A 25,553-nucleotide genomic window follows, 5' to 3' on the forward strand; every position below is an offset into this window, starting at 1 on the left:
AGGTGGTTGTGTGACTGAGCCCTGGGAGAGGTTGGTGTTGGCTGATCGCACTGTAACTGGCAGGACCAAGGAAACCTTTGAGCAAAAGAGCTGCTTAGATGATGCAAAAGAGTGAAGAGCTGCTGGAGATGGGAAGTTTCTCCAGGTATTAGTCTGTTCACTGAATTAAGAAAAAAAAGCGTTCTGACAACAGCAGACACTTTTCACAAGAAAACAGAGCCCTAATTTCCCTTTTAAAATCAATTCAGGCAATTTTGCCCAGTCATCGTGTGCAGTGCCGCCTTATGGTGTGATGTACTTCCCCAGGCTTCTTGTGAAGTGCAGCAGATATCCCCGGCCTGTGCTCTGGGGCACCTCCCATCTGTACTGCCCACAGGGGAATGCCCTTGGCAGACCTCCTTGTACTGTGCTAGATGCAGTCAGCTCCATTTGCACTCGCTGCAACTTGTTTTCAGGGTCGTCTGAGCCTGGTTTGGGGTCTTACTGATTCTGCACAGTACCAAAAGCAGCACGGTAGTCCCCCTTCCCTACAAATGATGTTCCCAGATGTTTTTCAGGATTAAATAACCCAATAATAAAAGTTAAGCTTGGAGGAGGAGGGAAAGGAATAGACAAACACAGGAAAGGAGAGATTGGCGGGGCAGACAGGGAGGCAGTCCCAAAGAATTGCGGCTAGGAAAAGAAAGCTCCCGCTTCCCTAAGCCACTGTTGGACGGGGTCAGGGCTCAGGGTAGTGCAATCAGGGGAGCATTTTAACAATGGTGACGGTTTTGCGCTTAACCTTGAAATTAGTTGGGAGCTAGAGGATGGGCAGTGACTGGGAACCTTGGAAAAGGCAGGAAGCAGTACTGTAGTCCGGGGAGAAGGCATCTGGGGACCAAGGTGGTGCCATGGGTAGTGACACGGGGCTCGCTAGAGACATGGTCCTGGCCTGCTGCTGCAGGTGTGCCAGTGGATTTGCAGGTAGAAGCTGTAGAATAAGATGGGCTGGCAAAGACTGAGGCTGCTGCACTGACCTTGCTTTTCATCTCTTCCAGGACATGCACTTGCACAAATTCTTCCAGTACTGCCAGCTGGTTCAGGCGGGAGCTAAGGAAGTCCCAGGAGAGCTTGTTAAATACCTAAAGGTGAACAGTGCCTTTCAGTGGGCTGTGTTTATGTTTTTATGGCCCATCAGACCAGACCCCTGCACATGTAGACACATGCACTCCCTGCAGCATCCAGGACTGGTGCATTGTGCAAAATCCTTACCTTCTCCTTTGCTTACTGACACGACTGCCCGTTGTTTGCGTACCGCTTCCTGCTGCCTTTCGCAGGAGATACAAACAGGTAGTTAGCATCACTCTGCCATGCTCATGACAAACCCTCTTCCTGGAGGGCTCAGGCACTCCTCAGCGGGCAGTCTGCAAGAGCTGCAAGGGGCTTCTCCACCTGCTGCATTAGACCTGATTTAAACCTTTAAATTGTAGCATGATCCCTTGTTTTCAGGAATTTTTCCATTTAACACAGGATTTTTGTTCAGGCAGAAAAAGATCTGTGAGATTGTAAATCGGTTGCAGTTAAATTGAATCGTAGATGACCTGTGACCCTGACCCAGCTTCTTGGCATTCCCTGCAGCATGAGTAAGGGCCTAGGAGCAGGTCCAAGGAAGGCTTCTGCAGGGAATAACTTTCTTGGCTGTTTACTGTCCTTGTTTCCTTTCTGAACAGCCTGTTTTCAAGTGTGCTGCTGTAGCAACAGCTCCGCTTACAGTAGTGGGGATATATTATCACAAAGTTACTGGGTGTGTTTCAGATAATATATAAATATTTTAAGCAATAAAAATAATGGCAGGTTTTTAAGCCAGGCATTAAAATAGTAGTTGCCTTGCTGTGAGCACTTCATGAAGGAACTGGTTAGGTCCCAGCCCTGCCTAGCCACAGGGATCTCACTGCAGCCTTGCAAGGAGAGAGACATTTACATGCTAACCACAGGTTAGGGCCTCCTACCACCAATACCTCAATTATTTAAATACTTCAGTAATTTAAATACCTTGATACAGATTTAAGAACCTTTTTTTAGATTTGCAGGTTTGAAAATTGAAACATAGACTTGTACCTTGAGACCCAGGTGAAATAGGACGTCTGTGAGATGGGTGAAAGGGTGTTTGCATCAGATGATCTTGGCCTTCACTAAGTCACTTCAATCCTATTTCCAGTATCAAGCCATGCTCTTTGGAGAAAAGTCTTGCAGGAAGTAATTGGATGTCAAGTTTACTTGCTCCAAAGGCTCTTGTGAAAATGGGACTTGATCGCTTCAGAAAACTGTCTCAAGTGACAAAAAGAGTTGGGAACAGAACTTCAGCCTTAAACTTTGGGGTTACTGCAGTTAGATCATAGCATGTGACCTCTAATTAAGTCATAGCTGCCTGGGCACATCTGAGAGGAGGATTAATACCTATCATGAGTGATTTTTGTTGCTCCCTGAAGGCTCTATGAGTAAGCAGTGGTGTAGGTCCAAGTCCTCCTGCCCTCTGACAGGCTGAAGCCCACACCCTGATGCATTTGCTAATGCCTGTCCTATTGCCGCAGAAATGTCTGTGGACTATAAATATTTCACAACATCTGTAAAATATTGAACTAAAAATGTCTGTGTTTTGAACATTTGTTTTAGTGTTTGCACGCCATGGAGACCCAAGTAATGATTCAGTTTCTACCTGTAATTCTTATGCAACTATTTAGAGTCCTTGCAAATGTGACCCAGGAAGATGAAGTAGCTGTCAACTGCACCATGTGAGTGTCTGGTAAACCATGCATCTTTCTTCAGTTACAAATGCAAAGCCACAAATTACAGTGTAAATCAGGGTGTGGTTTCCCAGTACAAGGTGTTAAGTGGCAGCATTGGCTGTCCTGGATGTTCAGGCTGGCCTCCCACCAGGCGCTGTGAAACACCAGCTGCTCTCTTCTCCTGGCACATGCAGGTGGCATGGGGCAGCATGGAGTCCTTGTCCTGAGAGCATGTACAAATGAAAAAGAGCCCTGTGGGGAAAATTGTGTTATTTTAAAGATAGCCACTGGGAAGGAGCAGTGGAGACAGTGGGGAGGTGAGGGGATACTTAAGCCTGTGATGCCCATGGAAATTAACCTTCCTGGTTTATTTTTCAAAGGAAACCTGATATTTTGTCACTTAAGACAAGAAATTCATTAGCAGTTTTCCAAAATGGCATTTCTATTAAAGATCCTGCAGAGTTCTGCAAATTCCTTCCTGAAGGATGCCAGAACGGAACCTGGGACCAGGGACTTGGATATTTCTCTTATCTGTCACTTTATTTGGTTCAAAGGCTTCATTCTGGAGGTTTAAGATCTCCCCGTTACATGGGGCAGGGTTTGCTGGTGGGATGCTTCTGGTTGTGCAGAGAGCTGAGTTACTGAGGTGTGGAAAGGCTCCAGAGTGTGTGGGAGCGTCCTGGGCTGCGGATGGCAGACGTGCTTTCACCAGAGACCCTGCAGGCCAGTCTCGTGTGTCAGAAGTATTGCTAAAAATCCCTTGGCGTTGGGATGTGTGTTACTCTGTAGAAGTACCTGCTACATATGCGTTGGCCCAGACCGTATAGCTCTGTAGCCGAAAGTACGGGATCTTTTGTTTAACAAGGCTCTGTGATGTCTGCAGCCCCAAGAGGGCAGTGCTGACTAGGGCCTGATCGCGGGGGACTGCCGCTGCTAGATGTGCTGCTCACGCAGGGTCCAGAGGGAGCAAAAGGTACAAAAGCACCTTTCCTTCCTCGCTCTGGTCATGACACAAGTTAATCGATTGCTTAAAAACATCCAGGCTGATTCTTTCTTTGCAAAGTGGTGTAATGCAAAGGGGAATGCTGGAAGTTGCATGGAGACCTTAACGCTTGCTCCAGCTCCAGGAAGTGCCTTGCATTCTCGTGCTGAAAGCGTCTGGCTGCTCTGAAGCCAGAGGTCAGAGCCTGAACCCCGCTTCTCCAGGGATGCGGGACCTGTTGAGGTCGCAGTCCTAGCCCAGCTCGTTGCTGTGTGGTGCAGGTGGTGGGGACTCGTCCCGCTCAAAGCGCTGTGTAATCTCCCGCTGCTCAAATCACCAGAGGGCAAGTACGGGGAAGCGGGTGACTCCAGCCACCTGCTGAATGACCACCTCCCAAGTTCAACCCCAGAGATTTTTCAAAGCTCTGCTTGTTCCTTTCCAGGTTTAGCTCCGTGTTTAATGACAACTGTCTCATCATCCAGGCTTTCAGAGTGGAATTTAAAATCCACCTTATCTGATAAATTGCTTGTAAAATCTTCTCTCTGTGGTTTGGCCTGTGGGGTCTGTGACAAAGTGCAGTAGTCTGTTGTTCCCTCTGACTGCGAGTGGAATGTAAATCCCTGATGTTGGCTAAGGAAACCAGGTGCTTGCTGCCTTCATAAACTCCCTGGAGTGCTTCCAGTGGGCTGGCATGTTCTCCACTGTCTGCATGTCCCCAGTGAGCTGCAAGACAACAGCCAGAAAATAATATAGTGCAAATAACAAGGGGCGAGGGAGGATACATATGACATAAATTCAGTAAAATTGAGCCTTCAGAATTAATCAGTTCAGGAGATTCAGGAAGGTGTCAGAGTATAACAATCATGGAGACTTTTTTTCCCCTTCTTGGCAGAGGTTTTGTGGGCTTTTTGTATTGATTTTATGGACTTTTTTTTTTATCATTACAGTTGTTAATTAGCATTCTCATTAGCATTACGAAAGGGCTTACAGTGAGTACAGGCTCAATATGTGATAAGCTGTATGGTGTGGAGGAATCTTTAGTGTGCTCCCCGCTTAGCAGGTCTACAGACACAGCCACTGTTGGGTGACACCAGCCAAAGAGAGCTAGGTACAGAGCAGACAAACTTAATATGTTTGTTTTAAATTTAGCTAACACTTAGCTAACACTTGAGTGTTGTTCAGTTGCCTAATGCTCACGAATGCTCATGAGTTGAAGTTGCTGCAGGCCTTTGATCCTGGCATGTGCTGAGGATAAAGGTGGTGTCCTGAGCAGAGGCACGCTCCACCTCACCACCTCCTCATGCAGGGAGGCTGGAGCATTTAATGCAGCTGGTCAAGGTGACACCTCATCCAGGACCAAAGCAGGGAAAAGGCTTTGGCAACCTCGGCTCTGAGTGCTCTGTTGAGCGGCTGTGCTATGGCAAGGGTGGTGCAGCCACAGGAGCTGTGTAGGGGAATAGGCGGCAGGTACTGATGGCTGGAGAAAATACCAGTCGTTGGCTGGAAAACTGGGCTCTTCGTAACCAGGCTGTGCCAGGAATGAGGCTTTCGGGGTTGAATAAGGCACAGGCAGCAGCTGTGCCTGCGAGCCAGAGGAGCTCGCCCTTGCTGCGTGCTGAACACAAACCACGTTTCTCCTCAGGGTTCTCCTGCACATCGTGTCCAAGTGCCATGAAGAAGGCCTGGACCACTACTTGCGCTCTTTCATAAAGGTCAGTCACAACACCATGCTGCTCTGTGAAGCTCCTCGCTGTAAGCAGGCACGCTGCTGACGCTGTTCCTCTTGCCTCTCAGTATGTCTTTCGAGCCGAGAAACCCAGTGCCACGCAGGCGAAGATGACCCACGAAATCCTGGTCCTTTCCATGGCCACCATCTTGAAGCAATCAGCAGATTTTCTAGCCATCAATAAGCTACTCAAGGTAAGTATTGGCAGTACTTGGCTACCAAAAGTATAAGGGAGGAAGAGAAGGGCTTGTGGTGTAAAGCCCAGCACCCCGCCTGTCCAAACCCACGGCAGGAGCAAAGCCTGCATGCAGGAGCCACGCTACCAGGGCAGCTCTTTGTATCCACGTCCTTGAGGTTCCCCCCTTCCAACAGAGAGGAATTCTTGCAGGGAGCCTGACTGTGCCAAGGCTCGTGGCAGGACATAGCAAAGAGGGGTTCATTTTGCCAATTTTATCTGTTTCCTTCAGGCCACCCCAAGACTGGTAAGATGTCTTCAAGTAGCAAAGACACCCACGCAACTGCAGCTGCACAAGCACAGCTTTGCCACTGCAGGGTTTTACCCCAGCATAGAGCAGAGCCCTGTCCTAATGCTCCAAATCCATTTGAAAAGGATTATTTGGGACAGGCAAGAAGTGAGGAGTTTAGTTTAAAAGGCTGTTTAAATTTGAACCCTCCTTCATACACTGCTTCTTCCCCACGTAGTCAAACACGTTCAGTCCCACTGAAAAGTATAATAGTATCCTTTGTTCATTCTAGTACTCGTGGTTTTTCTTTGAAGCACTGGCAAAGTCGATGGCAATGTACTTACTGGAAGAAAACAAAATTAAGGTAAAAATAAATTAGTTTGCTACATTACAAAGCCATCACAAACTAACTCTCCCTCAAAATTATTCTGAAAAATTATGTAATCCTCTTTCTTTATACAACCCCTGACAAGCTGAAAAGCTAGTCAGCTCTTTCCTTTTTTGCCTTTTATTTTTCCTTTTTCCCTTTTCCCTTTTTTTTTTCCTTTTTCCCTGTCCTTCATAATTTAAAAGTTCTAAATCTCCTTGTGGCTCATGTTACCTCCTTTTCTGTTACTAGCTACTGGAGTTTCAGCCAGTGCTTTGTTTGTGCCAATATTTTGTTAGGAAATAACCTAAACAAATGCTAAAGGAAACTTATGCCTGGACTCAGTCCTGCTTGCAGCAGTGACTATATGACATGCTTTTTGGTTTCAGCTTCCCAGAGGCCAGCGGTTCCCTGACTCCTACCAGCATGCGCTGCATTCGTTGCTGCTTGCCATAATTCCTCATGTGACCATTCGCTATAATGAAATTCCCGAGGAGTCCAGGAATGTCAGTTTTAGCTTGGCTAACTTCCTGAAGGTCAGCAATTTCTTTCCTTCTCCCAGGCTTTAAGGAAAAGGCAATTAGAAGTAAGCAACAAGCAAACAGATGTTTGTTCTCAGTCATCTCAGCAGTTTCCTCAGCGATGAAAACTCTGGGGGGTTTAACATTCTCAGGGACAGAAAAAAACAGTGACACCCCCCCCATATGTTATCTGGGGGTTTTAGTCTTGCCTAGCAACTGTTCAAAACCTGAGATGAAATATATGTGCTCTCCTTTTAAATATTTCTGCTGTCCGCTAGAGACCTAAGTGAGGTCATCCAAGTAATTTCAGAGAAATGGTCAAGTAAATTTTGGGAAGTGAGCAGCAGCCTAGAGGATCAAATTTGACTGCTGGCAGGACAGTAGTACAGAGAAGATTTAAGATTATTGTTTTCTTTAATGATCACACATTGTTATGTTTTCTGCAGCGCTGTTTGACCTTTATGGACAGAGGATTTGTTTTTAACTTGATAAATGATTACATTTCTGGATTCAGCCCAAAAGACCCTAAGGTAAGCAGGGTATTTCTTGAAGGATGGTTTGCAGTTGTACATATCTACATCAGTCAAAGCTCTGTAAGGATTATTTTATACCACTCCTGGAGGCCCTTTAAACACAATTCCTGCAGAGTCTTCTGAGGCAGAGACCTCTTTGTCTGGGCCAAGAGCCTGTATGCATCTAAGCTTTAAAGCAATGTAAAGAGTCAAAACAATTGAACTGAAGGAGGGATTGGTTAATAGTCTGGATGACAAAGGTAACAGATGCGTGAGAGAGAAAAGGAGGGAGTGTCTGGGCAGTAAAAGGCAGGAATTCCCTGTCTCAAGTGACAGTTGCATGCAGTGACACTTCGAAGGATTAGACAAAAATCTGCTGATTATTACTGAGATTTAGCAAGTACTATTTCAATTCTTTGCACAAGAAACACACTGAACTGGGAACAAATGAGTCAAACTGGAATCATATTTTGTGTTTGTCTGGGTTTTTTTGTTTTTTTTTTTCTCAGCTCCTGGTTGAATACAAGTTTGAATTCCTTCAAACCATTTGCAACCACGAGCACTACATTCCTCTGAACTTACCAATGACCTTTTCCAAACCCAAGCTGCAGCGAGTTCAAGGTATGTCCTTTCTCAAGAGACTGGCTAGAGAGCTATGATTTATTGGTCTTGATGGCCTTTGACCAGATGGAACTTGGATTAGTATCAAATAAATGTATGTCTTGGTTAGCTTGATTTACATTAGCCACAGGAAAAGATACTGTTCTGGCACTCTAACATTATTGAGCTGCAGACTGGTCTGCAATCAGTCCTTTCAGTATTTCCTATCTTTAAGTTTGCATTGGATTAACAATATCCAAAAGAAATTGCCTCTCTTTCAGTAAATATAGTAAATAGTGCAAGTGTAATCCTTTGTTCCCACAACCGTCAGCATCCCCCAAGAAGCAAGGTGTCTCATTGATCAGGGCAGTAGCTGATGGAGATACAGGAGGACAGATTCAGTTCATTGCTCTGCTGTCAGCTCTCTCTGTGGCCACAAGAAGGTGATTTAGATTCCTTCTGCCTTCACTTTGAAACAAGAGTATAGCCACCTACTCTGTGTTTCAGCTTGTGCTCAAGCCTGGGCTGGAGGCAGCCAGTGGAGAGCTTGGGCCCATGCCAATCTTTAGTGCATACCAAGCATGTACATATGCCTGGCACCGCCGTGTATGCAGCCTTGTCTTGCAGTCGCACTGTGTTCCTTTTGGTCCTGCTGATGCTCACTGCAGGGCAGAGGGAGTTTGTAAGGAGCTGAGCTCAATGCCGTGCAACAGGACAGATGGCTGCGGCTGTGCTGCAGGTGACAGTATGGACGCACAGCTCCAAGCCCAGGAGCATGCCTGGCTGGCCTCCTAAGATTAGTGTAGATGTAGCCTCAGTCTCTCTGGCTCCTGATGCCTCATCTGTGCTAGATAAATACACTAAAGATTGCAAGGTGCTAGGTGCTCGCAGCCTGGCCAAATACCAGAGATGGGAGTGAGTTTGGGGATCTTCCCATGTGAAAGCCTAGTGGATTTATTTTGATGGCGGCAATGGGATGCTCGGCTGAGCCTTAGGGTGAAGCCATATAAATCCCATAATGGTTCCCTTTACATCCAGGTGGCCGAAGCAGCAATAACTCACAATTTTTGTTTGTTTTGGTATGCTCTCTGAGCTTTCTGGGCCAGCTGCTAATCTGTTACACTCACATCAGTTTGGCTACTTGTCTGGCATAGCTTAACAAAGTGCACTGCTAGAAATGGCTAAGAAAGGGACAAAACATCGCACAACCCCAGTGCCTCTCCTTTGCTTATTGGCAGCATGATAACATACGAACGCTTTTTCTTGGTTAGCATTCAGCTCTGCATTTGCAATGGTTAAGCTGAAAAGCTATTAGAGCAGCTCATCTTTTCTCCTCTGTTTTACTATGACTAGGACTTGCCAGGTGAGGTTTTATTTTTAAAATGTGTGTTTTAAAATAATGGTAACAATTGCCATTCAAACACATCTGACAGCAGAGTAGCCTACCTTCATTCAGCAGAAGTCCCTTTGGGTGGTGCTTGTGCTCTGCCTGCCATGGTAGAGACAGGTAATGAGGCATCTCTATTGCAAACTCGGCTGTTTTTATGAACAGGCTTGGGATTGCAGGGGACAGGGACCCCAGAGACCTGGAGGTACCATGTGCACATCACCAAGGAGATGGGATGCCTCACCTCCTTATCAGCTTACTTGAACAAAGAGATGGGATGTGCCCACTGATCCTCTCTAGTATTCTGTTATTGAGAAAAGAAGGAATAGCCTCCAGGGCTTCTGCAGCAGAAGTTGGTGTAGACAGGCAAGCACGGCAGAGCACATCCTTGTGACCACATCCTGTTGAGTTTCAGAGGAATCTTGGAGCAGTTTCTCTGAAACGTCTCCACTAACAGGAGGCTGCCTGCTGGTCCGCATCCCTGCTGCCTTGCCTGGGGGACATGCGGGTTTCATCAGCCAGAGCAAACCCTGCAGCCTGTCCTCAGAATCAGCAGCACGGAATTGTTTTTGCAATCTTGTGTTGACAAAAAACCCAAGAGATTGATAAAAGTTGGAGGTTAAGCAATAACCCTACAAATAGTGTTAAAACATGAAGTGCTGTCCCATTTTCCAAGGTCTAGAGCATTACTTTTTCTTGTTCCTTTTTGCTGTCTTTTTATTTGTCCCTTTTCTTTTTACGCATAAATTAGATATTTTTTTCATTTGCTGCGGAATGGTTTGCTTCAGTAGGTAGGTCCAACCGAAATCACTGAGTCCTCTAATGTCAAATTAAATATGCAGACACCAATCAACTAGCTTGCATCCAGTTAATGAAATAACCACGGTGTGTGACACTTAGGCATTTGCTAACATGACTAACAGTGAAAACTAGATAATGCTCCAGATTGCTTTCTCTTTCCTCTGAATCAGACTTTCACAAACCAGTAAATGCTACTTATGAATCAATCAACTTAAAAATATCTTTTGTGACAATGGGACAGAACTGCTGGAACCCTTTGGCTGGGATTTTCAAAGCTCTGTGTGTGCACTATGCCTCACCACAGAGGAACTTTCACACCTGTGGGGTTTTCAAGAAACCATCCAAGCTGAGCACACAGCATTTGTTCCCTTTGGGGAAAGACCGCACAGCTTTGGGGTTATCCCTCTGGGAGGCTTACTGCCGTAGCGCAACAGTCGAACTCTGCCCATCGGAACTGTGATTAGGCACATGGGCTGCCCAAAAGAGATAACGGTGTCAAGGCGAGGTCATTCCTAGCAGCCTGAGCGCACACGCAGCCTGGGCTGCAATCTGTCTCTGTAGCTTCTCTGCTACCTTATGCAGGCGAGTTAGTGACAGTGACGCCTTACCCGTACCGCAGCCACTGCTCTGGTCACGGTGTGGATATTGCCTGCATCTACTGGAGGCACAGAGAACAAGTTAAGCTAACTAAGTGGTTAGATGGTGGGCTGCCTTTCTTCTCTAAGCCAGTGCAGCTTGTTACATCTGCTTGTGGAGAGCTAAAAAATCTCTGTGTGTGGCAAGCAGCTCCTGGCATCCTGCCCTGGCTCCCTGGCTCCTCACAGGGTGTTTGGAAAGCCCGGCTGTATAAACCATTGGAGGATACAGTAGCGGTCATTTGGCACCATGTCCTTGTTTGCATCCCTCAGGCTTTTCTGCAGCAGCAGTATTTGCCTTTGTTCTTCTCTCTGACCCCGGCTAAAAGGGACGCCCATCCCCTGAGGATGCAGAACAAATTGCAGAGATGGCATGCTAGGGCTAGATGACCATGACAAATGCACCCTCTCCACTGCCCATTACCCCTGCAGAGGTCAGCACCTCTGTCGCCTCAGTAGTTTGGGGATTCGTGAGATCACCCCCCTGTCAGGAGCAAAGCTGTCACCAGGCAATAAGTAGCGCTGTCCTTCCCTGTTTCATCCATCTCTGGCTTTACAATTAGTCTTTGGAGCACCAAGGTCTGAAAATTATCACACCATAGAGATCCTTCATTTAGCTGCTGCTGAAACAGTGAGGGCCAAAATTAATGATTAGCCTGAACTGGAAGATGGCAAGTTCTTTGACATGACTTAATCTACTGGGAGGAATGGCTGTAGTCAGTTCAGCCTTACTAGAAGATTCCTGCACGGTAGGAGAGCGAGTGATAAACTGTCCTTATGAACTGTTTTGGCTTACATGACCATTCTGCCCTGCTCTGAATAGGTTCTAGGAACAGTTCCCTTAACCATTGTCTTGCTGTTTCTTTCAGATGTGAATCTTGAATACAGTTTAACTGATGAATATTGCAGGCACCATTTCCTGGTGGGGATGCTTCTCAGAGAAGCCTCTGTTGCCTTGCAGGACAACTATGATATCAGATATACGGCCATCGCAGTCTTAAAAAATCTCTTGATAAAGCATGCCTTCGACAACAGATACCAGCACAAGGTCAGGCATGTTCTGTTGGTTTTTAAACATAATGTTCTTAATTTCCTGCAAAGGCACACGTCAGAGTTTTAGATTTTGCATGGCGCATTTTAGGGTATTCTAATTACTTTTTAGAGAACTGTTCTAAGTCACTGATGGTTACGGCATTACAGTAACACTTCTAGGAATGATCTAGGAATGCAGATAATGCAGTCTGCTAATTGCAGCACTCTTATCCGTGCTGAGTATTTAGGTAATAAAACCCTGAGCCAGTAAGGAACTTGAGAGTGCCATTAGCCAGGAGGCTGTTCAAAATTAAGCAACATCAGTGTTCTTCTGGACTTGGAGTTAAATTAATATCCTGCATTAATATACTCTAATTAGGAAACAGGACTGATCTCTGTTACAAGTTAACTGTATGTTTTACTAATTAGTGAATCAGAGCATTCTCATGGGATGCTGGGTTTCCGCTGGGTAGCTCTTCAGCTTTTCTCCGGCAGAGGATTAGCATGTAGTATCACTGCAAGACCTCAGAGATGGGCTTGTTTCCTTTCTTGATGCTAATCCCTGTTGACCCACCTATCCTTGAAAGCATTGAGCTACCTGTGCAGATACTGGCTGTCCTTGCTCTAGGCTGAAAGCCGGTCTCTGTTTAAAGGTTAGCTCCTCAAATTGCTCCTAATCCGCTGCATTCCTGGGTTTGACCTGGGAACGTGGATTGCCTCCTGGGCACGAAGGCCCATGCGCCAGGGACTCCTGCCCTTTTGCATGGACTGGAACCAGCTCCCCTCCTCAGCATCTTGGGCAGCGTAGCTGCGAGGGCTGAGCAGGAGGTGGACTTGCTTTTCTCTGCAGTGAGATCCCTGGCAATTGCACTGCCTGGAAACAACCTCGGCGCGTGCTGGGTGGCCAGACGCAGTATAGCAGGAGCGACTTGCCAGCTCTCTGCTGAGGCCAGGTCAGAGGTGGCCTGCTCCTCTGGGTGTCTGAAATCCCTTACGTTAATTCAGGATCTGTTTGCCTCATGCGTCTTAAAATTGGTCCCGCTGGATTTTTGTGCATGCGTTGTGCTCAGAGCTGCGTGGCTGGGAGTCTGGCTGGCGCTGGGGCAGGATGCTCAGCTGCCTGCCTGGAGCCAGGAGTGAGACATCACCTCTCTGGCAGGACGGTCTGGATGTGCCCGAGGCTGCTGGCGCAGGCTCCCACCAGCCACAGAAACCCTGTGTTCGTTGCCGTAGAACGGCTCAGAGAGGGTTTTTTCAATCCATGGATGTTTTCAAGATTTCTTCTATTTTTGTTATCCTGAATCAGAAGAAAAAGTTAAATTCTTGTGTCAGTCCAAATATGCTATTCAATTTGCAAGCCTTACATATTTTTTTAACTTTTCTGTCAAGTCCAGAGTAATCAATTTTTAATAAAAAAGAGTTTGGGGTGTGCAAGCCTTGCATTTAGAAAAGGTCAGGCGGACCATTTTTGATCATTTCAAAACTTGAAAAACAAATCTGTATCAGTCAATCCAAGTTTACCCATTCCTACAAACTGTTTCATCCAGAAGCATTTCCTATGGAGAATTCCTGACTGGAAGCAATAGTTATCGCGAGGCGAGAAACAACTATTTTTGTTTCATTGCTCGTGGGTGTTGCACTTGAAAATCAACCTGTGCAAGTGAAGAGCCAGTTAAAGAGTCAGGAAATCCGAGATTTAGTTTGTCACGCTTCCTGTATGACTGGGAAGGTCACTCAGCCTCCAAAATCCCTGTCTGCCTGAAGCTGACTGCTGGAAGGGTAACACCTAACTGCAGCTCTGCAGGTGGAAATGAGAAGCCCGATGAGTCCATGTCCTCACAGACATCATATGCAGCATGAGTTAAAAAAAAAAAAATATATATATATATATATGTATATGTATATATATATATATATTTATTTATTTATATATAAAAATAAAATATAAGCTCAAGAGTTTTCCTTTTTTACCCGCAGCCTGTTGAAAGCCTGGGCTCTTACCTACGTTTTCCTCCCTGACTGTGTTTCAGAACCAGCAGGCAAAGATCGCTCAGCTCTACCTGCCGCTCTTCGGGCTGCTCCTGGAGAACATCCAGCGCGTGGCTGGCCGCGACACGCTCTGCCCCGGCGCGGCTGCCGCCAGCCCGGTGAGCAAAGCCCGGTGACCGCTCTTCCCTCCCCCTCGGACCCGCTCGCCCTGTGCCCCCGCACCGTGCAGCTTTAACTGTCCGCAGCTGGGCTTAGCTTTAGAAACAACTATTCTTTTTTCCCTGCAGCCCAGTAATGTGCTTGTTTGTTTTAATCTCGCTTTTCCTGTGAGGTTGTTCTGGTTGCAGCGCCGGGTACAATAGCAAGCCTTTTGCTTGCTGCTGTTTTAATGTATCCCTGTGCTATGTGTCCAATACTGTGAGGTGAGATGAGGTGAGGTAAGTCCCTCTGTGTGCAATGAGTTATGACAGGACTTGGCCTTAGGCTCGGGCAACTTGCCTTGGGAGTTGCCTGTCTGCCTGAGGGCAGTGTGTGGTTCCAAGCCTTGCAGACTAGACCTTCCTCCTTGTTCAGAGCAAAATTAAAAAAAAAAAAAAAAAAAAAGACATTCAAATGAAACAAATAATTTCAGATCAAATGATGAGAAACGGAAAGAAAAATTTGCTATAACTTAATTCAGTATGTTTTGCCATTCTTTGTACAGCTCCCCAAGTCATTTGTCTCCTTGTTATGGAAGTAAGAAAATAGATTTTTTTTTTTATATGTATTTTACAAGGCTGCTCTAATTTGCCTTTTTATTTCATTATTCTCTTCGATACTTTGAAGAGGTGTTATCTTCCACTGGTGAAAAAAAGCCTCTTATTGCTTTGCAGGCATCCAGAGATGAATTCATGTGCAGTTTTGCATCCCCCTCAAACAGATCCAGTCTGATTGCAGACAAAGATACAGGTAAATTAATTTTTCTAAACTTTAACTTTCTCATTACTTTAAATTAAACTATTACTAGTGCTCATTACTTCACAGCTGGTGAAAAGCCCTCACCCAAGACCTCCTCTCAGAGGACAAATGTCCTCTCAGAGCTCATATTCTTTTCCCTTAACGTTGTGTGACCCTAGCTGCTCTTTCCAGATTAATCACCAAATCCCAGTTTATTCTGTCCAAGTCACCTGCTCCATGCAATGTTGTTGAAGGGCCAGCACCCTGCGGAGTGCAGGTGCAAACGGTATCATTGTGGGGTTTGTTATTTGTTTTTTTTACAGCCTGTGGAGCAGCACTTCCGAATGGGCACGGGATAAAGAGAGAGGACTCGAAAGGATCCCTGAACTCCGAGGCGGCAACGGGTTCCCCGGATCAGTGCGAAAATGTAATGTATCTGGGGTTAGAAGGAGCGGTGCTCGCTGCACAGATCCGTGGCCCATGCCCAGGCTGTGCCAGAAGAGAAGGGGCGAGGGAGAAGGAGTTCCCTGTGATCCTGTTCTCAAGAGCCAGCTTAAAAATTTCTCTGTTTGGAAGCAAACTGATTCATGTGTGATAGAGGAGGTCAGACTCACTGATCTGGTATGCTTTCCTCCTTTAATAAGTCTCTCAGTCAAAAATACAAACTGTTGAAAAATGACTTATTAAACATGAAAGACAAAAATCCGCAGGGAAAACCGCTGCTCCTGTGGTACACTTATCCACACGCAGATGCGTTTTCTGTGCTTGGATGGGTTTGAGCCTGGCTGAGCAGTGCCTCGTGTGGCGCTGGGAACTGGTGTCCGTACACAGCTGGGAGGTAAAGCACCATGACATGACACTTCCCGTGACCATTGACTTAAGAGAAGATGAGGCACTTGTAGGAAAACCGGTGCAAATTAACAACCATAATCCCAGATTTGCAGTAAGTGACTGTGGTCAAACTGCAAAGAGGTCTGGCCGCAAGTATTCGGAGAGCGTGCACTCTCCTTGTTGCCAGATTACACCTACGGAAATCAGGTATTTGTGCAACCCAGCCCTGATTTTTTCCTCAAGGCACTTTGCAGATGTCTTGGGTTGGCATGCATCATTTCTGCGCCTTTAACAGCTTTGGCCTTTATGACAAGTAAGGCAAAGATTATCTGGGCTGCCACCAGCTGTGTCCTGACAGGCTCAGGAGAGGTGGAGCATTCCCAGCTCCCCTGCATGAATCACAAAAATACAAGACCAAGTTTAGCCAAATGCTTGAATATCAAAATGTTCATATGCAGCAAAGCTTTAAGGATATACTTCAGCTCTGCTGGCAGCAACACCTGACTGGGTTTGCAGGAAGCATTATTGTTTTCAGCTCAGTTCTCCTCACCCTCTTCTATGTCCTAGAAGGTACATTTGTCAGAGTAGCCAAAAACTGCTTCCGTGTTAATAAATGTCGTCTCCACAAAGCCATTTAAAAGCAGTGCTGTGACCAGTTCTCTAGTGTGGAGGTGCACAGCTTTAACACTGCTGAACAGAGGCAAGACACATTGCTTATTGCCTGTTCTCTTTGGGTGAGTTGTGGGCTGACTTGATAGTTTGGCATGGGTCAGCAGTAAAGTTCTGGCTGTAGCGCTGTATCTCCAGTTCTAAAGTGAATGTTTAATTCTGTTTTCTTATGACTCACATCCATAGCTTGTTCCAGAATAAACAACAAATAAGACCTCTGGGTTGCTCTCCAAACATGTGAGGCACAGCTTAAAAAGAAGCATCCTGCTTAGAGCTTAATTGTATCTGTCAGAGGATATGCTTAGGGCTTACAGAGAGAATGCAAAGAAATTTGGTGAAACTTTAAGTCTGGTCTTTCCCATCACAGAATAATCAGCCTTTCCCATGCAGATTGACTCACCGGAACTATTTCAGTTATCTTTGTCTAAGTCATCAAATGGGGAGGGGAGGAGGGGAAAGCACTTCTAAAAATCAAAAAAAAAAAAAAAAAAAACTTTTTTAAGCTGAAAGTTCCTATTTTTCTACTCACTGTGGCATTTTGTTTTGAAATGTATCTATTTAAACAGAAAGTTAGAATCTTGCTTTGTACCTCGAAAGCTAATGAACTATTTCGTTTGACAAGAACTGACTCCAAAAATGTCATGGAGCTTAAAAGCTCTGGAAAACTTTAGAAAGCAGGGGAAGTGAAAGCAGAGTTGCCGTGTGTTTAGCTGGATATGTCATCCTTCTCCACACAGAAATTTTTTCTGGGCAGAAAAGAGTTTGGCCATTTATCCAGGATTTCCAGACAAGTGCCTGCTGGATGAACAGCAGCCCTGATGGATGAGATGTCTCCAAAGCATGTCACATGCAGTGCTGTTGGGCTGTGCAGGCAGCAGGGAGAGCAGGAACGCCAGCGTGTCCAGCAAGTGCACGATTTGCTGTGCCCACATTGTCCCACATAGCATCTGGCCCCACGCTCCCCTCTGGCACAGCCTGAGCCACCTCGGCCACGGCTGCTGGCCTCTGCATCACATCCGTGTCTTGTTAGATCCGCAGAAGTTCCACGAGGAGCAGCGTGTCGCACTGCAGCCGCCTGGACCAGTTTGAGATCCGGACGCTCCTGATGTGCTACCTCTACATTGTGAAGATGATCTCTGAAGGTTGGTGACTCTCGCGCGCTGGGGGCATGCGCCGGGGTGGGCAGCCAGAAAGGCAAGAGACTGTCACCTGCTGTTTTGGTTTGGAAGATACGTGTGTTTGTTTGTTTGTTTTTTAATCTCATTGGATTTTTTTTTTCTTTCAGATACTCTTCTAGCCTACTGGAACAAATTTTCCCCCCAAGAGCTGATAAACGTCCTTGCGCTTCTGGAGTGAGTATCAGGCGGCTCAAACACTGCACCTTTGTGCTGTTAAACCCTCGCGCTATGCAGCATTGGCAAAGAAGAAATGACTGCCCTGTGCCTCTCAGGATGCGCACATTCCTCTGCAGTACTAGAGGTGTCTGGCCAGGATATAATGAAATAGTTTTCCCCCCTCTGGGTGATTTCTGTTGCCGAAGCRAGGCAGAGTGGCTGCTGTCCTGCACGCAGCAGCCCAGGCCGTGGAGATGGTGCCCAGCTGCCCACGGGAGAGCAGGGCCCACGGCGCCGGCACCCACAGCAACTGGCGCCGCCTCCGCTTTGCAGCGGGCTTGGTGGAAGAGATGGGTGGGGAGGTAGGGGTGCGCCATACAGTTCGGGGACCATGCACACGAGGTCAAGGAAAGCATAAATATAGGCCCCTCATGCGCAGAGGAGTGTGTCCACAGGCAAGGATGGGGTCAATTTGAAATGTTTTGGGCCATTTCTAATCTGCAGGATCTGTAACAGGTTTTTTTTCTTTCTTTCTTTCTTTCTTTCTTTCTAGAGTGTGTTTGTTTCACTTCAGATACGTGGGGAAGAGAAATATTGCCAGGTATCGTACTCTTCCTCCGGGGCGCCGCGGGGCCCCTCCCTGCGCTCCCGGCTGCGGCAGGAAGGGAGCTCGCGCGCCCGTGCCGGGCCAACGCGGGCGCGCAGGAAGCCTGCGGGGCTGGGGGGGACGGGATGCTGCTCACTGCCTTGAAGCCAGGGCAGCATCCCGTCATCTTAGCGCTCTGCCACTTCCCTCCAGCGCCAGCGTGAGACCGAGGTGCTCCCAGCTGCCTGCAAGTGTTTGCAATGGCCCCTGCAGTCAATGCAGGTGAAACACGAGTCGCGGGCTCCGTCTCGGTGGCCCTGAGCAGCAGCCCTGCTGCTTCGTTAGCCATAGGGCCATCTGGTGCAGGCAAGACCAGCTCTGCTGAGACCAGGGTAGCCTGGTCAGCCCTGCTGGGAATGTCCAGCATGAGGTTAGCACATCGGAGGGAGGCCAGGACTCCAGCCCGGGGCCTCGTGTAACCTGTAGTGGTGCGGCTGCTATTGCTCATCCAAATCCTCAGTCTTAGCTTGCCCTTGTAGGGTGCACGATGCCTGGTTATCCAAGCATGTTGGAGCTGATAGGAAATCTCAGACGATGCCAGCACTCCGCAGCAGGCCTGGAGGGATGCAGGTGCGACTTCAGCATCTGGGCAGCTTGGAGACCTCCTTCACTCTCAATCACAGTATGTACAGAGGAGTGAAGTGGGACTGTGGAGTTCTAGCCTCTTAAAAACTGCACATAGCCTTTTTCCACTTGCTCCTTGTTGCTTTAGGGTGTTTAAGCCCTGGAGAAGTACCGTGATCACTGGTCTCTCTGCAATATTCCGAAATTTGGGGGAGTGGGGGTGGTGAAATTTCAGACAGTGCCTTAACAATCAGCTCTGGGACTTAGTACTTGCATAACTTTTTCCTCTCACCAGTCTTGACTCAGCCCCCTTGCTGACAGTGGATGCAGGAGACCCCCTGGTTTGGGCAGAGAGCAGGGCAGGTGGGAGAGCTGCCCTGGGGGAGAAGTTTGGCCCTATGCAGAGACATGAACCAGGACATGCTCTAAGTCTCTCCCCCTGGCTGTTTCACCCCCCTGAAGCACACTGCAGCTTCCCCTCCATGGATGCCACTTGGGCACCTCATTCTCTGTCTGGTTTTGAAGACAGATTAAGTGAAGATACTGACATTTGTTTCCTTGGGTGGCATCTGGCTGAGACAGCTTCTCTAAATGGAGCTGGTAAATTCAGCATCTTGCTTTTTTTACCTCATCTTCCAGCATCCAGAGAAGCATAAGGGGGGAACCTTATATATGTATCAGCTTTTAGGTCTTGTGGGAGCTGTAGTGTTGAACACCATTTGCACCTGATTTGCTTTCTGTCCCCAGATGCAGGCACATCAGAAGCTGATATTGTGCACCAGGCGTTACTGGAGGGCAATATTGCCACCGAAGTGTGCCTGACTGTCCTGGACACCATCTCTTTTTTCACTCAGAGTTTCAAGGTCAGCACTGAAGTCAGGAATACTGTAGAGAAGTGTGCTCTATTTCTGTCTGTTTGTTCATTTTGGTGATTTATTCTCCTAGAGAGGCAGATAATGGAAGGCAAATGATTAGCAGTTGTTTATTTTCCAAAATGCTGAGTGTTTCACAGGATCTCAGAGTAATTACGCACTTATGCACTCTTACAATTTGTTCTAAACTGCAAGGCCAGAGAAAATTATGTGGGCATTATACCATGAGTGTAAGCATTACAAAAATAGAATAAGAGGAAATGTGCATCATAGAGAAAGGAGGGACCAGAGGAGAGGGAAATAGAGGTCTAGCATTCTTAGAACAGTCTATTTTCTACCAGAAATTGCCTGGAAGCGAGGTCCAGATTTCTTTGAATTGCTACACACGGATGTCTCTGGGCAAAGGCATACCAGCTGCCATTACCAGTTCAGACAGGACCAGCACCACCGGTATAAGTCTTCTGCATTTTGTGAATCACACTTTTTTGGCAGTCATTGACATCCGCAAGAATCAAACCTCTGTGATGGAGAGAGCCCCAGGTTGGCAGCAAAAGGTTGAAATATTGCTTCCTCAGAATGAGATTAGAGGAATCCTGCTCATAGCAGTGTCTTGCATAATGTCACAAGGACAAGGATTTCAGAGTAAGCACAGTGAAGATCTCCTTTTTAGATATATTGAACAACACAATGAGAAAGGTCTTATCCTCTGCTCCTGTTACAGAGCAAAAAAAACAACCTTGGTGCATACATTAAATTACCACGTAATAGCTTGGTAACAGCAGAAGGTTTTAGAAGCAAGAGTTAAAACTTGCTTGACATTCACGGTTGCCTCTTTTTGAATATAGCTGAACCACAAAACAATGTGATTTTCAAACCGCAGGATAGACTGGATTCCCTTCCGCTTTAATGGGCTTCTGCTTTGCTTTTATGGTCATACAGTGTTACCACACAGAAGTGTGCTCTATACTGCAGTAAAAGTGCTGATGCTTTTCTTACCAATAGAGTACGTGGGGCTCAGTTAAAGAGTATGGACTGCAAACTTACCCAGCTCCCCAAGATGTGTGTAGGATGTCAAAGACAAATCAGAGCCCAGGCAGCCCTGGGGCTGGCAACCAAATAGAGATGATTGATCTCCTGCGAGTATAGGGCTTCCGCGTTCCTGCCAGATGGCTGCGAAGTGCCAGGCCTCCTGCACAGGGGCTCCAAGGATTGCCGCGGGCAGGGGACAGCCCCGAGGGCTCGAATGTGCCACAGTCATTGGGTGTGCACGATAGAGCTTGTAGGTACACAACAGTGGTTGTTTGTCTGGGACTTCCCAGTAATAAAAACTTTCAGAGATTCTGGAAAGAGTCCAAATCCTCCTTTTCTGGCCTGGAATAAAGGTCTTTAGGTAGAAAAAGTAGACATAGGCAAAATAACTCTGACACCAAGTTATCTGAATCCTCTCTAGGTAACTCTGTTTCCCCATCTTTGTGTAGGGGAAGAGGGAGATGGGTTCCCAGAAGGTGCAAACTGCCAAAATTTTGCAAAGGCAAGGGAACTATACTGATTTACTACAGCTAAGAATCTTTCCAGTGAAAAGATGTGTTAATGTCATTCTCTCTCGTGTGCGTGCTCTCTCTCTCTCTCTTTTTGGGCTGCAAATAAAATGCTTGTTGAGACTCATAAAAACAAATAGGAAAAACAGAATAAGAACTATGCTGATAATCTGTTTTATTTAAAATGACTCTGGGAACTGGTGAAAATTTGTGCAGATAATTGAGTTAGGTTTTGGCATTAACGATGCAAAAGTGGTTAAATATTTTTGTTTTATTTTCTGCTATAAAAATGTCCCTGTTCCTTCTCTGGCTTAAGAATTGATGTGATTAATTATGTAAAATTATCTCCGTCATTTCCAGCTTCAGGCACAACGTTTCTGCGAAATTAATTCTCTCCTTGCTTTCTAGACCCAGCTCTTAAACAACGATGGCCATAATCCACTCATGAAGAAGGTTTTTGATATTCATCTTGCTTTTCTCAAAAATGGGCAATCAGAAGCAGCTCTTAAGCATGTGTTTGCCTCTCTAAGAGCTTTCATTAGCAAGGTATGTAATACATAACTCCAAAGGCTCAGTAGAATTTACATATGCATCAGAGAAGAGACCATTATGCTTAAGCTATTAAATTGCTATTTGTGCTGTTTGAAGATGAGTTTTAGAAAACAAATTCTTAACCGATTTACAAATGAGCCCAAGTTAAACTCTCTATTTCAACAGTTATTATTCCTCGTACACCATGAAACAAATAGAGAAATCTCCAGTAATTCCTTCATTTGCCTTGATCGTAAAGCTGCTATTAAAGACTATCATCAGTTCCACCAAAAGCTGGTGCTTCTTGAATTTTTTCCCCAGAGGCAACATTGCTAACAAAGCTATTGCTAGAATAGTACTTGCACGCTGGACCTGCTAATCTGCTAGCTTCAGGCTGCGTTTGAGAGAGGGTAGTAGCAGCTGGACCTCTTCCTACAGCCTTCTGACTTCCCAAGCCCTGGAACACAGTGAGGTTGCTTAATCCCTGAGCTCAAATAGAGTCAAAGCAGTAGCTAACCACCTAAGAACTGTGACTGATGCTATTGCTAACATTTACCTTCTTGATTGTCAAAACCTGCTGCTTCTCATAAATACATTCTTTTAGACCAGATGTGCATGCAACCTCCATTGCCTCCAGCTGCACAGTTATGATAAATTCAAAAGGAATTAAAAGCTACCAAATCGCTTGAAGGCAACACTTAACTGACTAAGTTCACTTACTGAACTAAATTCATGTGGTTTAAGATTGCAGCCAGGTAGCACGGTATGTAATTGAAATGTATCTAAGAAGTATTGCTGGCAAAGGTGTCTTGTACTATTCACTGAACCAAATTTGATGCTAAAGAGACCCCTACAAAGGTGGAAAAAGTCTGTGCTGTGAACATTTTACTATAATCACACAGTAAAGCTAAGAGCTAGTGTGAATATGCCTAGGGCTGATTTTTGGCTTGTCCTAAGCAGACACAAAAGAAGCAAGAAAATACAGGAGTCCTGCTAGCTATCTACCTGGCTCCAGACAGAATGGTTTCCTGCAGGATGTTTTTCAATGGGACTTCTTAAAGCTTGCCAAATTGGGAACAGGCACTGGCAGGAATCACTCAGTTCTCCTACAAGGTTTAATACTCTACCTTTTATTTGCCTGTTTATTGTTCTGCCTTTACCAGTGTCTTTTAAGTTCTCTGCTTGACTCTGATCTGCTTAGCCTTGAAATATGTCCTGCTGCAGTTCTGCACACGCCCACGCAGTCCCTTTCTCCATCTCTCTTTCCATTATTAGATGAAAGTATGTTTAGCCCAAAATATTTGTTTCTTGCCTATAGCAAATAAGAGACTTTCTTTGCCTCCCTGGCCAATTTTCTGCGGCTGTTTAATTGTGAAGCCAAGCCTGCACACCTGCTCAATCTGGTCTCACCATCAGCTTTCAAAACCTGGAGCCCTTCAGGGGTTACATGCTTGCTTTGCAAAGCGATGTTTACAGTAATGCTGGCTGCCTTCTTTGCCGCTGCAAGGATGGGCAGTTGGGTAGTTTTCTTGGATTTATGCCAGCCTGAATCCACATTGGCATCGTGGGTCTTCAGAGATTTGAAAATTTGATTTCAGTTAGTTTTTCACATTTCCCCTAAGACAGGACACAGTGTTACTTCTGTAAAAGCAAGATATGAGCTCAGCAGATGGTATCTATAAGGAAGTATTTTCTTTGCCAACTCTGTAACCACATGGGCTCCAAACTTCCTTTTAAGTCCTCTAAAGTGCTTTTCTAAGTCCAAAAGTGACAATAAAATAGCCAGCGTCACTGTGTTTCATGACAAGTGCAAGGATGGCATGTTTTTCTGCAAGTTTGTTTTGACATATGAAGAGTGCACTGTTGTGTGTTAAGTTTCATGTTGCTGTTAGCTGGTTAGTTAGTGTATCAGTGTTAACTTCAAGTAAAACAAAAGTGAACTATGCCTTTGAGACAGTTAAAAAGGACAAAGTTGTCATTCTTATGGCCTTCTGTAGCTAATAATAAGAATGGAAAAAATCCCCCTTTTATCTGGTGTCACATAGTGTGTCACATAGTCCAGTGTCCATCGCTAGTGGATATTGGAGGAGAAAAGCTTCCTGGTTTCACAGTTATTCTGCATCCCAAAATCTGTCCTTAAAATAATTTTCCTTCTGCATTAAACTTGATTATTTGATAGGCAAGAGACTTTAAAAAAAAAAAAAAAACTCGAGAAAGTGCAGAGCAACCAAGGTCTGCAATTGTTTGCATGTTTGGTTTTGGTTTTAAAATGAATGCTTCTTGCACGCACGCGTGCCAGGAATTTGGGAAGGAAGCTGTCTTCGTTTTACCAGCTGGGAAGAATCAATAAAAGCTAGATTGCTTTTGTTTTTTACCCTAGTTTTTCTTAAAATCCAAATCCTTCTTTTCAGAGTGTCAGTTACAGATAAATACATATATACATGCTTGAGAATGGTCACTAAATTAAGAGTTATGAAGGAAAATGTGCACAGGGTAGCGGCTCAGATAATTTGCCCTGCAGCAGACTGTGTTTAAGAGTAGCTCAGACGTGTGGATCTAAGAGCGACGAGAAGCTCCGTGGTGTCCCTCGGTGCGGTGAGGCTAGGGGAGAGCGTGAGAGGCGTCGCACCCCAGGCCGTGAAGGAGCAGGACAGCAGAGCCTTGCTGTGCCAGTCCTCTTTCCTTTTCCGGAGACAGCTGACTTGGGGAGCGTTTCCCCGGCCTGTTAGCAATTCCCCCTGGCGACATCCAGAGATGCTTTTCCTCCCTAGCGGTGCCATCCGACGGTAGCAGGCTGGAAGCCTTTGGCCAGCCTGCTGCCCGCAGGTGAGCTTTGCAAGGGGCTGGGGAGCGCAAAGCTGTCTGCTGAACTCGACCGCGGCTCATAAGCAGCATCCTGGCAGCTGTAACTCAGTCTGCTCCCTGGGATGGTGGTTACAGCCTCCTGTGGGGTTGCAAAGAGGACTTGGCATGTCCTGCTGCCTGCTCTGGCTGCCCTGCCCTGGTGCCCTTTTTGTGCCGGTCTGGGATCCACTTGCTGCATTGACTGCTGCTGTGGCTGTCCATATTAGGGCTGGATCAGAGCTGTGCTCCTTCAGAGCACGCAGAGTCATCCCCTCCCGTGTACTTTCCCAGCACTTTCCAGCTCACGTTCTCCTGCCAGCTGGAGAGCTGCAGGCAGCACCTGGCCAGATCCCCAGCGGGCGTAAACCCTTTGGTCACTGCTCTCGCCCCAGCGCCAAGAGGGTTTTGCATCTGCTCAGGGTCACTCCCCCAGAAGGGAGTTGCCCTGGCGTGCAGGTTCCCCATGAACAGATTTTCCCCCAGAGCTGGTGCAGTGTGGAGGGGAGGGCACAGGGGAGGGATCTTGGGCTTGTTCTGCAGCAGATTCCCAGGCAAAGTTGTTCTCACTAGCACGGGTTTGGAAATGTCTGGAAAAACCTCTTCTCTCCAGGCAAAGTAATGATGCATATTGAAAACGAGCACCGGCTACTTCTCTTTGGTTGCCCATGTGCTGCCCACACTTGCCCAATCCCACATCGCTGCGGCCCACTCTGGGCTAACCCCAATTCTGAGCGTGACTCTGTCTTGCCATGGGAGAAGGATTGCATTACAACAGGCAGCAATTACGCAACAGCCCCTTTCCTGAGTGCACACGTGGCACGCTTGACCCTGTGTTGCCATGATGGTTATTTGCTTCTTTTCTTTTCCCATATTTTTGTCCTGCAAATATTTTTGACCAGAGGCGGTGAACGCCAAATATTTGGACAGTGTGCTCTGACTGCCTTGTTACCCATGCGGCTCAGTGTAATTCCGATGGCGCAGTTTGGCCGGCCACAGCTGCTACATTG

At 46.4% G+C, this 25,553-nt stretch overlaps 1 protein-coding gene across 1 annotated transcript in view; it reads left to right on the forward strand.

Annotated features, from left to right (window-relative positions):
* Positions 1-25,553, forward strand: part of DOCK11 (dedicator of cytokinesis 11) — a gene marked incomplete at its 5' end in the record, with an annotated part of 64,877 nt that overhangs the window by 21,541 nt on the left and 17,783 nt on the right. The window contains 18 exons of the mRNA XM_026082660.1: positions 1,038-1,127; positions 2,653-2,771; positions 5,390-5,459; positions 5,542-5,667; positions 6,230-6,301; positions 6,694-6,840; positions 7,272-7,355; positions 7,847-7,958; positions 11,630-11,808; positions 13,823-13,939; positions 14,654-14,729; positions 15,041-15,144; positions 17,248-17,359; positions 17,503-17,569; positions 18,105-18,152; positions 18,677-18,819; positions 19,509-19,624; positions 21,580-21,717. Coding sequence (XP_025938445.1) covers positions 1,038-1,127; positions 2,653-2,771; positions 5,390-5,459; positions 5,542-5,667; positions 6,230-6,301; positions 6,694-6,840; positions 7,272-7,355; positions 7,847-7,958; positions 11,630-11,808; positions 13,823-13,939; positions 14,654-14,729; positions 15,041-15,144; positions 17,248-17,359; positions 17,503-17,569; positions 18,105-18,152; positions 18,677-18,819; positions 19,509-19,624; positions 21,580-21,717 — 1,920 coding nt within the window. The remainder of the gene's footprint in view (positions 1-1,037; positions 1,128-2,652; positions 2,772-5,389; positions 5,460-5,541; positions 5,668-6,229; positions 6,302-6,693; positions 6,841-7,271; positions 7,356-7,846; positions 7,959-11,629; positions 11,809-13,822; positions 13,940-14,653; positions 14,730-15,040; positions 15,145-17,247; positions 17,360-17,502; positions 17,570-18,104; positions 18,153-18,676; positions 18,820-19,508; positions 19,625-21,579; positions 21,718-25,553) is intronic.

Source organism: Apteryx rowi, unplaced genomic scaffold (assembly GCF_003343035.1).
Source record: "Apteryx rowi isolate R43461 unplaced genomic scaffold, aptRow1 scaffold_59, whole genome shotgun sequence".
Lineage (NCBI taxonomy): Eukaryota > Metazoa > Chordata > Aves > Apterygiformes > Apterygidae > Apteryx > Apteryx rowi.